The sequence below is a fragment of the Pelobates fuscus genome, chromosome 2 (assembly GCF_036172605.1).
Source record: "Pelobates fuscus isolate aPelFus1 chromosome 2, aPelFus1.pri, whole genome shotgun sequence".
NCBI lineage: Eukaryota > Metazoa > Chordata > Amphibia > Anura > Pelobatidae > Pelobates > Pelobates fuscus.
This window is the reverse complement of record NC_086318.1, coordinates 326,714,476-326,727,735: the sequence shown is the minus strand read 5'-3', so window position 1 is coordinate 326,727,735 and position 13,260 is coordinate 326,714,476. Positions and strand designations below refer to the sequence as shown.

At 39.6% G+C, this 13,260-nt stretch overlaps 1 protein-coding gene across 1 annotated transcript in view; it reads right to left on the bottom strand.

The window, feature by feature from the left end:
* ASCC3 (activating signal cointegrator 1 complex subunit 3) overlaps positions 1 to 13,260 on the bottom strand; it is a 647,451-nt gene that overhangs the window by 106,021 nt on the left and 528,170 nt on the right. The window contains exons 31-34 of the mRNA XM_063443555.1: positions 10,140 to 10,277; positions 9,905 to 10,025; positions 8,732 to 8,864; positions 8,167 to 8,292 (exon numbers count right to left, since the gene is read on the bottom strand). Coding sequence (XP_063299625.1) covers positions 8,167 to 8,292; positions 8,732 to 8,864; positions 9,905 to 10,025; positions 10,140 to 10,277 — 518 coding nt within the window. The remainder of the gene's footprint in view (positions 1 to 8,166; positions 8,293 to 8,731; positions 8,865 to 9,904; positions 10,026 to 10,139; positions 10,278 to 13,260) is intronic.

Below are 13,260 nucleotides of genomic sequence, written 5' to 3'. Positions count from 1 at the left end.
ACCCTCCCCCAGGGCGCGATACTAACAAGAGCCCCACAACATTTGAGGAAGAATGCCTAGACCCACAACCACTGGCCCACAGGGTATCCTTCCTATACACTTTGCTCCTGACACACACGCCAACCACACAACCAAGCTTCATGGGCAAGTGGGAGGGGGCCCTGGGACACACACTTACCAGGGCAGACTGGGAGACAATCTGCTACCTTACACATCACTGCTCCAGCTACAGCAAGACTCAGGAAACAGCGTACAACATTTTTACCTTCTGGTACCGCACACCCACGACATTACATGCGATCACACCAGACCACTCTCCGCTGTGCTGGAGATGCGGAGTGGAGAATGGCACACTTCTGCACATTTGGTGGGGATGCAGTAAGATCACCCCGTTCTGGAAGGAGATTCACACAATACTACAACTCTTCTCAGATGACCCACCCCCCTTTAGACCTGCGGAAATGTTGCTACACCATACCAAGTTACCTAGGTTCATATACAAAAAATCCCTGACAATACGCATACTGAACACAGCCAAATCGACTGTACCATAATACTGGAAGCAACCTATTACCCCACCACTGAGAATCTGGTTCTCCCACATGGAGGAACTACAATCCCTAGAAGAACTACAACACACAGCAGCTGGCACACAACAAACATACCTCAACACATGGACCCACTGGCTATTGAAGACGACAAAACCAGACTTCACCGACAGACTACGACTCGAAGACGGAGACTGATCACAGTCCCCAACGCAACCCAGGCACCAGACAATGACAAAGACTCGACCCCCCTAACACCCACCCCAATCCCCTATACCATCCCAACACCTCCACACCCCTACCCACATGCTACGACTCAAACGGGACAGCTGGAACCATGCAGGAAATCGCCCAGTACGGGGAAACACGGGAGACCACAACCACAGGAACCCCACAAGCGACTGTGTTCCCAACACACAGGACAAACCACCAAGAGACACGAGGGGAACACCACAAGCCCCTCCCGTGACCGACCCGGGCAAACTTATCATAACACAGGCCACACAGCAGGGACTAACCTGCACCACACTGGTTCCACCCACTAGAACACAGCCAGAACACGACCAACCAAACGAGACATATTGAACAGAGGATCCAGAGACCCTAATAAGACAGCTACCAAGTGGTTCATGCCCATGGGACCTGCGTGTCCTTCAACCACAGAGGGCCTGCGAGCCCACCTGGAAATGCACATACCAGAACTTGTTAATCTCCTATTGCCTTGATATGCGGTGGACCTGCGAGTCCAGAAACCACATGCATCTACCTTATTTCTCTTGTCAATTTGAAACCAATAAAAATTACATTTACAAAAGAAGAAAAAAGAAGAAATAGAAGGAATTTAAGGAATTTCCATTGAGTTTCCATTAGGGCAGTACACACAGGTGCCCATGAGTGGAGGAATGCTATTGGCCTCTCTATTCAGGGTGAGGCATGAGTGGTTCATAGCGCCAGTGGGTGGAATTACAGTGCCCACAGGAGAGAGAAGCAAGACGCCATCTTGGAATTAAGACAGAAAGAGAACAGCAGCAGCAGCTCCAGACCACTGCTAAATGTGAGTGAATAATACCTATTTATTTTCCCCAATACCCCCAGTGACTGCCTGAGGGCTGATTAAGCAAGGGAATGTATGCAAATATATAATTTATATGTATAAAGCCAGGGAAGTCCCGGGGTGAAAAGGGTATGGGGGCATTTCTGACACAGAGCATTGGGATCTCTGTCACTAATAGTTTTAATAATTCCTATTGCACATAGCCACCATTTTCTTTAAAGTGCTCAGTCACTCTACAGCTGAAACCTGAAATACTCATGATGTGGCAAGTTGAAAAGTTGCGAAGCTTCAAACTGGAGGACCGGGGCTGTGACTCTGAGGACTCTTCTGATTCTTATTTCAATCTGTTTTAATCTGTAATGATTATTAATTCTGTTAACCAAGTCAGCTGCTTCTTGGCTCCATTTTACCACTGCAGATTAATATTATTGACAGCTGAAAAGGTAATAAGACATCTATCAATATCCTGCTGATTTAACCATGAGAGCACTGACAGAAAATATGAATATTATGCGTCAGGAGTAGGTGACATGGTAAGAGTCTATCAGTATCTTGATGCTTGAACCATGGAGTATTTGACATGTGACATCACTACAGCAATATTTAATGGGAAGCTGGAGTTATTAAAGCAGAAGCCCTACTGAAGCTCATGTTGGGAGAGCTTAGATAACATAGACAGAGAGCTGCAGCATTATACATAGACATGTACTGTGTGGAGACTTCTGCATTGCAGCTCTGTGTAATCCATCATAGTTATCCTGGCTGTGTGGCATAGTTATAAGTATCTCTGCCCAGCTCTATATGTTATTTCTCTGTATTTTACTCAGATCTACCTGTTGTACGGGTATCTTTGTAGTCTGCCCAGCTCTGTGTATTATATCTCTACTTTTTTTTCTCAGCTATGTTTGTGGTATGGTGTATTGTATTAATATCTCTGTATTGTACTCACCTCTATGTATTTTTTTTAGATATCTTTATGTTGTGCCCAGCTTGTTTTATTGAATGAGCATCTCTGTTTTATGCTCAGCTCTCTGTATTGTATGAGTATCTCTGTAGTGTATGAGAGTAAAATTCTGGGAATTTACGATGGTGGCGCACCACTATCCTAAAACTACATCAGCCGCCACTGAAAAATAACCAAGATCTAAACTTCTGTCAGGATTTCTTTCCAGTGAATAACAAACCTTTTTTCCCCAGACATATTGCATCCACAGCAGTTGGGCTTCAATAGGGATAAACAATCTATCAACCTTATTGGGGAGTGTTATCCCAAGAAATTGGCACACTGCTGATCATCTTTAGAGCCAGGAACTGAAGGCTCTTAAAAAGGTAAGAGTAATACTTACCATAAGTATATCAACTGCAATTTTGCACAGTACTTCATCTGGTCTTTTTCTTCTCTTTTCTGTATCTTTGGAGGAACATCATTGAGGAAGTGGTGTGTTGCTGCCCAAAGGGCAAAAAGGTTTATTTTACGGAGCCAATACTACATAGGCTCCAGACCATGTGAGTGGTTCTAGGTATTCACTTTACCATCCATCACTGTCCAAGACCATCTGCACTATATATCTGTTTTTTTTCTTCTTTTTATATGTACCGTATATACTCGAGTATAAGCCGACCCGAATATAAGCCGAGGCCCCTAATTTTACCCCAAAAAACTGGGAAAACTTATTGACTCGTTTATAAGACTAGGGTGGGAAATGCAGCATCTCCTGGTAAATTTCTAAATAAAATTAGATCCTAAAAAAATTATATTAGTTGAATATTTATTTACAGTGTGTGTATATAATGAATGCAGTGTGTGTATGAGTGCAGCGTGTGTATGAGTGCAGCGTGTGTGTATATGAGTGCAGCGTGTGTGTGTGTGTATGTGTGCAGTGTGTGTGTGTATGAGTCCAGTGTGTGTGTGTGTGTATGAGTGCAGTGTGTGTGTATGAGTGCAGTGTGTGTGTATGAGTGCAGTGTGTGTGTGTGTGTGTATGAGTGCAGTGTGTGTGTGTATGAATGCAGTGTGTGTGTATGAGTGCAGTGTGTGTGTATGAGTGCAGTGTGTGTGTGTATGAGTGCAGTGTGTGTGTGTATGAGTGCAGTGTGTGTGTATGAATGCAGTGTGTGTGTGTATGAATGCAGTGTGTGTGTGTATATGAGTGCAGTGTGTGTGTGTGTGATGCAGAGCCTTGGTGGGGGGTGGGCAATTTTATTATTATTTTTTTTTAATTATTTTAATAAATTTTTGTTATTATTTTTTATTATTATTTTTTATTTTATTTAGATATAATTTTTTATTTTATTTTATTATTATTAAAAAAAAAATCGTCCCCCCTCCCTGCTTGATACATGGCAGGGAGGGGGGCTCTCACTCCCTGGTGGTCCAGTGGATGGGCACTGTGTAGGAGGGGGGCTGGTAGAGCTCTTACTTACCTCTCCTGCAGCTCCTGTCAGCTCCCTCCGCGCCGGTCCGGTCAGCTCCCTCTGCCAGCTCACAGTGTAAGTCTATGACCCCGCGGCTCTCGCGAGACTTACACTGGGAGCTGACAGAGGTGCTGAACGGACCGGCGCGGAGGCGGAGGGGGCTGACAGGAGCTGCTGGAGAGGTAAGTAAACTCTCTGCAGCCCCCACAGCCCCCTGTCTGTATTATGGCAATGCAAATTGCCATAATACAGACAATTGACTCGAGTATAAGCCGAGTTGGGGTTTTTCAGCACAAAAAATGTGCTGAAAAACTCGGCTTATACTCGAGTATATACGGTACCTCCAAATGTATATTCCTAAGTGTGTTATTACACTCAATTGATGGGGTAAGTGGACCCCTCCATTATTTTATATTTATATAGCACTCATTGGTATATATTTTATACCATATATTCTTTGGGTATATAAATTAGTTTGGGGTGACAATATTCCCCAATACATCAACGCTGAGAAACATCTCGATAAACTGTTGGGGGCAAAATCCTGCGACATCCACTTGATGCCAAGATATGCGGTGAAGGGTGGGATATCTGGCCTCTGGCGATGAGGAGCTACCCACTCCTAAGCAGCACTGCCAACTGGTGCAGCGTATCTGCTTCTGGTAGGGGGCCTAGCAGTCACAGATACATTCCTGACCCTATAGTGTTAAAACCACCATTTTGGCCCCCTGAGCCCCTCATGCCTCCATAAATATAGCAAAATCTTACTGTATTCAAGCCTGAAGCTGTAACTCTGCATGCTGTTTGTCTCAGAAAAACAAGCAGTCTGCTGACATCATCAAAAGTGGTGACCTGATCAGATCACAGTGCTTCCCCATAGGATTGGCTGAGACTGAGGCACATCAGGGGCACAATTTTAGGCAGCCATGACCCAGGAAGGATTTCTAACAGCTATCTGATGAGTGGCCAGTGAAGTTATCACTAGGCTGTAATGTAAACACTGCATTTTCACCAGAACAAATTCAATAAGCTGTAGTTGTTCTGGTGACTATAGTGTCCCTTTAATAAAGCACTGAAAGAAGATTCAAATGTATCTGATCTTCCATCCCTAGCACTAGCAGTTTACTTTGACACAATAAAGTCAGCATTTTCACAAATTAAATCCAAATGCTAAAATAGCTGATCTGGAAAAAATTTCCAGCTCAGCCGTATCTACAACTTTACCATTCTGTTGTTTTCACAAAAATTGGAATTTAGTGAATAACCCTGTAAGTGTGTTTGTGCCTTGTGTGTTGAAACATGATCAGGTCAATTTAGTTGGAGGTTTGTTTGAGCAAAGCTGAGCTTTTTCAGCTTTATATGTGCATGGACAAATGTCTTTTTAATTCACCCCAAAGAGAAGGTAAGAAAGAACACTGTAATCTCTGCTGCACAAACTAGGTAGTAAGAATTAACTAAAAACTAGGTAGTAAGAATTAAAGCTGTATTGCTGGCACTACCGATCCCTCTGCCTCGTGCCCCCTCCCTCCTCCCTGGGAAATAAAGGGTCGAAAACCCTTTATTTACTTACCGTATCCTAGCGCCGATGTCCCTCGGCACTGGGTCAAAGCTCTGACAACTCCTACTTCCCACAGAGAGCGGGGTCTAATTTGCATGCGTGGCAAATGCCGCGTGTGCATTAGACCTCCCCATAGGAAAGCATTGTATCAAAGCTTTCCTATAGGAAAAAATCTGACGCCGGAGGTCCTCATGCAGAGCGTGAGGACGTCCAGCGTTAGATAACAGACCAAAAGTCTGTTACTATTCCGGAAGAGCCCCCAGTGGCTGTCTGGTAGACAGCCACTAAGGGCAGACTTAGTACTGCAATGTACTAAGACTTAGTACTGCAATACAGTAAGTTTTAATTTGCCATTTGCAATGTGGAGGAGAGGCACTGTTTTCTCTGTAAAGGACCTGTTGTGGTTCATAGTCAATCATGCAGACTGCTTGTGTTACAGGGGGTTAATATTACTTGTAGTGAGTGACTTGTTTTTGATGGGATAGTGACTAGGCTTCCTATACCATATTTGCACACGTCTCATTGCAGTAATGTTGGTGCTGACCGACCTCATCACCATGTGTTTCACATGTAAATTTAATGTGTGTGTGTTTGCTCTGATTTGCTGTGACTACAAAGCGAAGACATCTGAAAAAATATGTCGTCCCACTTTTATAATGGGCAAGTCGCAATATGCTTTTACAGGCCTCCCAACCATCCTCCTTTTAGTGGGATAAGCCTGACCTGCTTTACTGACTTGTTGGTGGCACCAGGGGAATTGTCTCCAACTAGCATAGCGTGAATGCATCAGGAGATTGACAGCTGGGGAGGTGTTCAGTAAAGTTTTATAGAAGGGCTGAGTACTACTGAAATATGTATATGAAATACATAAATACGACAGACTCCAGATATATAAAGCACTTGAGGAATTTGAAATGCTTTAACGTTATGCATTTCCATTCTCTCTCTCAAAAAGAGAGACTGAACTGGTCTTCCTCCTCTCGGCTATTACGTAACATCAATCCCTATACTATAGTAACTCCATCACTAACCCCAAACCCAAGAATATAATAAAAAATAAATTAAAAAAAACATGTAACAGTGAAGTGTGTATTCCGGCAATAAACATACTATCTCAGGGTACTGCAGACATGCACAAACCCTTCCACCTTCAGTCTCCTGAGCAGTGTCACAATACGCAGTAACTGGCTGTTATCACCCATGCTCTTCCGTTCCCCTTACTCCTATGCCAAGCAAATGCATTGAGAAGAGAGAGACATATTTCAACACTCTTCCCAGCCTCATCTTCCATATGAGTAAGGAGGGAAAGACAGAATAAATTGAGGCAGCTGTAGCTAGGAGGGAACTTCGGCTGCAACCTGGAAGGTGCATGATGTCTTCAAATTGTCTGAAGAGCATTATTTCCTCAGAATACTTCACTGTTATTTATCTTTCAAATACTGTGATTTACATACATTTATTTTAAAGTTGCTGAGACAGAGATTTCCTTACACACAGACTTGAATGCATGCTATTGACTATTTGCATTTATTACATAAATTAAAGGTGGTTGTGAAGATGATGGTTTTCCATTACAAAATGAACTGACAATATGTGTATACAAATCTATTCACTGCGTATCATTAGCAGCCTATTCAGTGCTTGAAACATTCCTGTGCATTATACCACCTGCCAGCAATCCCACTCTCCTAATCACAAGCTCACTTACTCCGTGTAACCCCAGCGGCTAAGACTGCATTTCACGTACAATAGTGCACAGATATTCAACATTTTGGAAAACGTTCAACAAAGCAGCTAAAGCAAATAAGAATATGGCCCTCACACATTCTGAAGCATGGTACGTATTAAAGGCAAACATTCCAGTACTAGACTTTTAACAACCTCTACAAATACTTTGTATAACTTTGTTCATGGTTCAGAGTATGCATGTGTGATACTTATTTGAAACATGATCTACAAGGTATTTCAAGTCATTTGTTTTGTGTGTCCTCAGTTGTTTCAGTGGGTAGATCATGTACTAAAACCCGTAACAGGGAAAACAAAACAACCCCCCACCCCCAGCCTCCAAAACATACTGCACACTGTGACAAAACACTGATGCAATAAAGGGTTAGTTAAAGGGACACTCTAAGCACCAAAACAACTTTAGATTAAAGCAGCACACCTCCCCACAAATTTATATTTCATACAGATAGATTCTTTAGGAAATACTCATTTTGACTGTATTGGAATTTCACTGAAAACCAACCCAGTCAAGAGATATACAAAATAAGAAGTATGTTGTCTCTGTATTTCTCCTCTGGCTCATGACGATACCTTTATTTTTTAAGACACAGGGTGGAGGCTAAGTGTCAATCCCAACAGCCGTCACCAGTGACAGCTACAGCAGAAAATTGGTGGGGTCCATAGACCTCAATGCTGTACTATTTCTACATGTCTAGAAAAAAACAACATTTCTTTAGGCATGCAGTCTTAATGTGATTAATGTTAATGTTTTTTGATGGCAGGCCCACATGAAAAATGTGGTATATACCACTGACCCCAGTTCTAAAGTTTGAACCAGAAATTAGGTTTACTTAAAGACAACTCACGTTGGGTTCATCATAAGTCGACGGAAGAAGTATGTCCATGTAATGTAGTCCATGGCATCTTGCTTTGATGTAATGGTTCCAGCTGCAATCTCTGCATTTAAATGATCTGACAGTACCTCCAACAAGCTGCAGGAAGGTAGCAATACACAAAGTTAATGGGTGCAGTTTTGTTTAACCCCTTAAGGACCAAACTTCTGGAATAAAAGGGAATCATGACATGTCACACATGTCATGTGTCCTTAAGGGGTTAAATTATTTTCACACAAATATATATATATGTATGTACATATTTAAAAGGTTGGTAATAATACCAGTGAATAATTTATAAATATTAAAGATTTTAAATCTACATTATATTAAAGACGAATCATCAAGGTGACATTTTTTTTCAACATCTGAACTAATTTTGTTCTGATTAAATTTTTTTTATTTAAAAATAATAAAGAAAAAATTAGTTTGAGCTTTCTGCCTCATACATTGTGTAATTCTACAGGAAATCTAGACAATTTTATGCATCTGTGTGACTATTACCGACATGCTAAGAAACCTATTTGTATAAACATACCTGGATTCAACAGGGAATGGTTCGTAGAGAAACTTCTTGTAAAAATCTTTCTTTGTGTCATGGACTAGAATGACTGCTTTCCCTTGGTCATCAAACTGAGGTCTACCTGCACGCCCCATCATCTGAAGTACATCTAAGTAAGAAGAAAACTTTAACAACCTTTAACTCAAGCAGGAGGACTCCATTGTAAATTTCACAAATAAGGCTAACACTTGTTTAAGCATATGCATGTATTATTGTATGTAACTCCACAATTGTTTGGCTACATGTCCCTATGATGCAGAAGACTGTGGGATCTGCAGTCTATCTGATGGGCTAGAATTTGAAACTTGTAATCTACATAGCACTGTGGTGAGTTTCCAAATATCAATTCCGCTCTGAGAGTCAGAATGTTCTTTAGAAGCCTAACAATGAAACCCATAGCATATTATATGTCAGTCAACCAACATCAACATAGGAACTAAAGAACCTATGGGAAGGGGATGCCTTTCGTCATTGTATTAATATCCATAAGACAGCATACATAAAACAGAGCAAATTTCTATAGGCAAAATTATAACTATTCACTGGGACTAGTAGTAGACTAGAATATTGCATGAAGTCAACATTTGACATATATAAATATGCAATTTCTCACACACTTAAAAACATAAAAAAAATCATAAAAAGATAAAGTGTTACATAGTTCTGTGTTTTTTTACATTCTGTTGTAACAATGTAATGGTTTTAAAAGTTAAGTGTAGAAGATAACCAAAATAGAATTTGTTTGTATCATCTTTCTCAAACACAAATAATATAAAATCTTAATAGCTACACCATTAAATTTGGGGAAAGGGGAGGAAGAATTACCCCTCGTATTCCCCACTAGATTAATAGGGGGGATTCACCACTCCATTCCACCCTTACACCAATGACAGTCAAACATTGTTTTTTTCAGGCTTTTCCCAAATGTGTTTGTGTGAGTCAATCAATGCCTATGACATTTTAATAGCACTATTTATGCTAATGAAAAAGACAACTGCATTAATGAGAACGCTTCATAACCTGCACTATTGTTAGGGTCCCGGAGAGACTGTATGCAGCCACAGCGGAGAGACCAACGCAGACAGATGTCTAAATGTAATGTGGTTTACAAAGCAAGTGTAGTCGCTGATAATAGAAGTAGTAAAATACCTGTAATAGGATAATCCACGTAGCGCCTTGTTTTTCCGTCATAATATTCAGTACCTTTAACGATTACTAAGTGAGCAGGAAAATTCACACCCCAGGCCAACGTGCTGGTTGCAATAAGAACCTGAAAAAAAATCAGAGCAAAGGAAAACACTGTAATTTTATTTTATAGGAAGAAAAATAGACATCCAAGTGAATCACATATAATAGGATATCACTATGTTACGAGTAAACATACTTGGATTTTGCAATTGACGAAGAGTTCCTCCACTGTTCTGCGATCTCTCTCATGTAATCCTGCATGGTGCATGCCGATTCCAAAGGCAAGTGTCAACTTTAGATTGGAATCTTTTACTGTCCCAATAATGGCATTCATCTACATTGAGAAACAAGAAAAAAAAAAAAAAAGAGCAAATGTCAAACTCCTATATGTCAATCTGCTTTTCTCCACAGTACAATATGGAGAAAAAAAAAGTAAAAATGTATACATAAGTTATTTTATGAATTACAATATAGAACGCATTTGATTCCTTTTAGCATCAAACTACCATTACGTGGTGGTGGTATGCTACCCTTTAACAGCCGCCACGAGGAATACATTCAAACTAATCAAAAATGATTTATATTTACAATGCCAACATATTCTGTAGAGCTGTACACAAAGAGGTCCCTACCCAAACAAGCTCTTTAGTGGTTCCTAATTTTGATCCATCCTATAGAAAGAAGTCAGAGTCCAGTTTTATTTTATTTATAATCTATAATTTGTTTGTGTGCACACCAACACACAAATTGACGAGAACATCAAGGCAGCAAGCCAGTTGCAAGGTGCAGAGATAATAGAAGCAGGATTAACCTACAGGGAGACTGACACGAGTTTAGTAGTGTTTGCAGGAGGAAAGACTAGAAGTTCTGTTATGGACAGAATGAGTTTAAGGAAGTGGGTTGTCATTCAATGTGGAGGGTTCTTTTCATTTAGGTTAGAGGCTGTTCTGAGCAAGGATCCAACAGGGTTCACAGCACTGTAACGCCAATGCTGAGTTACGTCCCCATGTGGAAATCTGTAATATGATCAACACTTATCAGTGTGCAAATACTGAACAGCAGAATATTTTTCGCTGCTGAGCAGATAACTACTGTCCCCAATCATGTTTTCTTTGTGTGCTATAAGTACCCACTACTCCGTTTTAAAATGATTTAATATCTTTGGATAAACTTTTAAAATTGTTTAATATTATGAAAAATACTTTAATTTTGGATTTTTTGATAGTATTTAATATATATATATATATATATATATATATATTGCTATTGTAATATTTTGAACAAATAAAGGTTTATCCAAAAATATAAAATAAATTGAATAGCTTATACAACTATATTAAATCGAGGCCTAAATCTGCAGTTGTGGAAAACTGACAAGGTCATTCCATTTTTAGGAGCAAAATAGTTGAGCCAAGTTGAAGAACTTCTCAAATTCTGAAACTTTGACCAATGCTTTTCCCACAATTACTGGTCTAGTGACAAACCTTGATCCAATAGGCAACACAACGCGTTTTGCAATGCATAATATATCAAGCACAAAAATCAGAAACAGAATTGGTGAAAAATAGCTATTTTGTTCCAGTGGCAAGTAGCACAATGCAGACACGTGACTACTAAATACAAATGAGTTTATCAATGCAGATGCTCCCATTATGTTTCAATGTTCCAGTAGAATGGAAAGCAAATTAGTGTGACTAACGTTTCCTCTCCCAGCAGTCTTTAAGGCACGTTGCATTGCAAATTATCAAAGAGGCTGAATGCACCCGTGCTTGCTTTTGTTAAGCAGTTACAGATTTGTGCTGTACAGTAATCAAGAACATAGCTGCAAATGTACTGATGACTTTCTAGTATAATAAACACTAGATTTGAGACTGAAAGGAGTGACAGGGGAATCAGTCTGCCAGTTGCGAATTGAAAGGAATTGTTGATAAGGCCAAAATAGACAAGCTGGAAAACTAACTGAATATTTTTTTTTTAAACTTGACTATCTACACACATTTTCATATCAGTTTGTGAATCTTGGCTATTTTGGTCCAATTCCAGAACATTAAGCTTGCATATATATTACCTTTAGTAAAAAATGTTTTACAAACCCTATTTCTAAAGTATTCTTGTATTGCTCAAGGAAACCGATTCACTATAGGCTGTCTAAATTCAGCTGCTGAAATCAAAAAGATTGAAAGAAGACTGACATAAAAATCAATGGATATGGAACCCCTATGGATATCCCCAAGAGGAAAATGTTATTTCATGCTTACTTCTGCTTTAAAGGAAAAAAAGCACATTCCCTATTAAAGGGGTGGTGTTACCCGGTAGATGAAAAGAACCCTCTAGGTATTAATAGAGACCAATAAATAGAAGAAAACCAGAATCAAACCAAATACACAGAATGACCAAATTGCTCAGTGAGTCTCACACCTATCCTGTTAATATCCCCATATCGGATCATATTGGAGATCTTATAAGTGATGGATAATACAAGGCTTTATTCAATTGAAGCCGTTGTACCCCATCACTAATCCAAAACAGTAAACAATCTATTGTGCAATATGGGGTTTTATAATCCAATAAGTAAAAGATTTAGAAGGATTGTAACTGTAAATAACAGTAATGGTCTCCTGTTCTGACAATCTTGTCAAAGATACAAATGATCTAATATTGCATCTAATCTCTATAGCACCTATGTATACAGTATATATACCTACAGTATACATCTAAGGAGTGCTTTAAGAGTGCTAGGACAAACACACTCCATAATATTTACAGAAAAGTACCGGAAATTTAAACTTTCATTTTATCTGGAATATGCCATTTGGTTAGTTGTTAAAATCAGATGAATATGTGTGTTCAATTATTTCAGCATTTCACAAACAACCAAGCTGCAATCAAAATCCCTTCATTCATGGAACTCATTTTAAGGAACTCTTTCACCTGACTTGGAAAAAAAAACCTAAATGAATATTGTGATTGCAAATTTGGAGAGACCTCAAAACTAAATTGGCAAAATCCAAATGGGGCATGCAAGCAAAACTTTATAAATATCTTTTTCTAGGGCAACATATACAGCTATGCATTGAAAACAACTAAATTCAAACTATCTGACACTGTCAAATACAGATAGATGTACAGAGCAGTCCATGACATGTTTATGAAAAAAACAAACTATATCACTATACCAAACCTAAGTTCAAAGCAATAACTAGAATGAAAATGCATGAATACGATTTTGAACTCCAACTCATCTGGTAAGAAACAGAGTTTTCTAACAACGGAACCAAAAAGGGTCCTCAGCGGGCATATATGAAATGTTGTTCTTA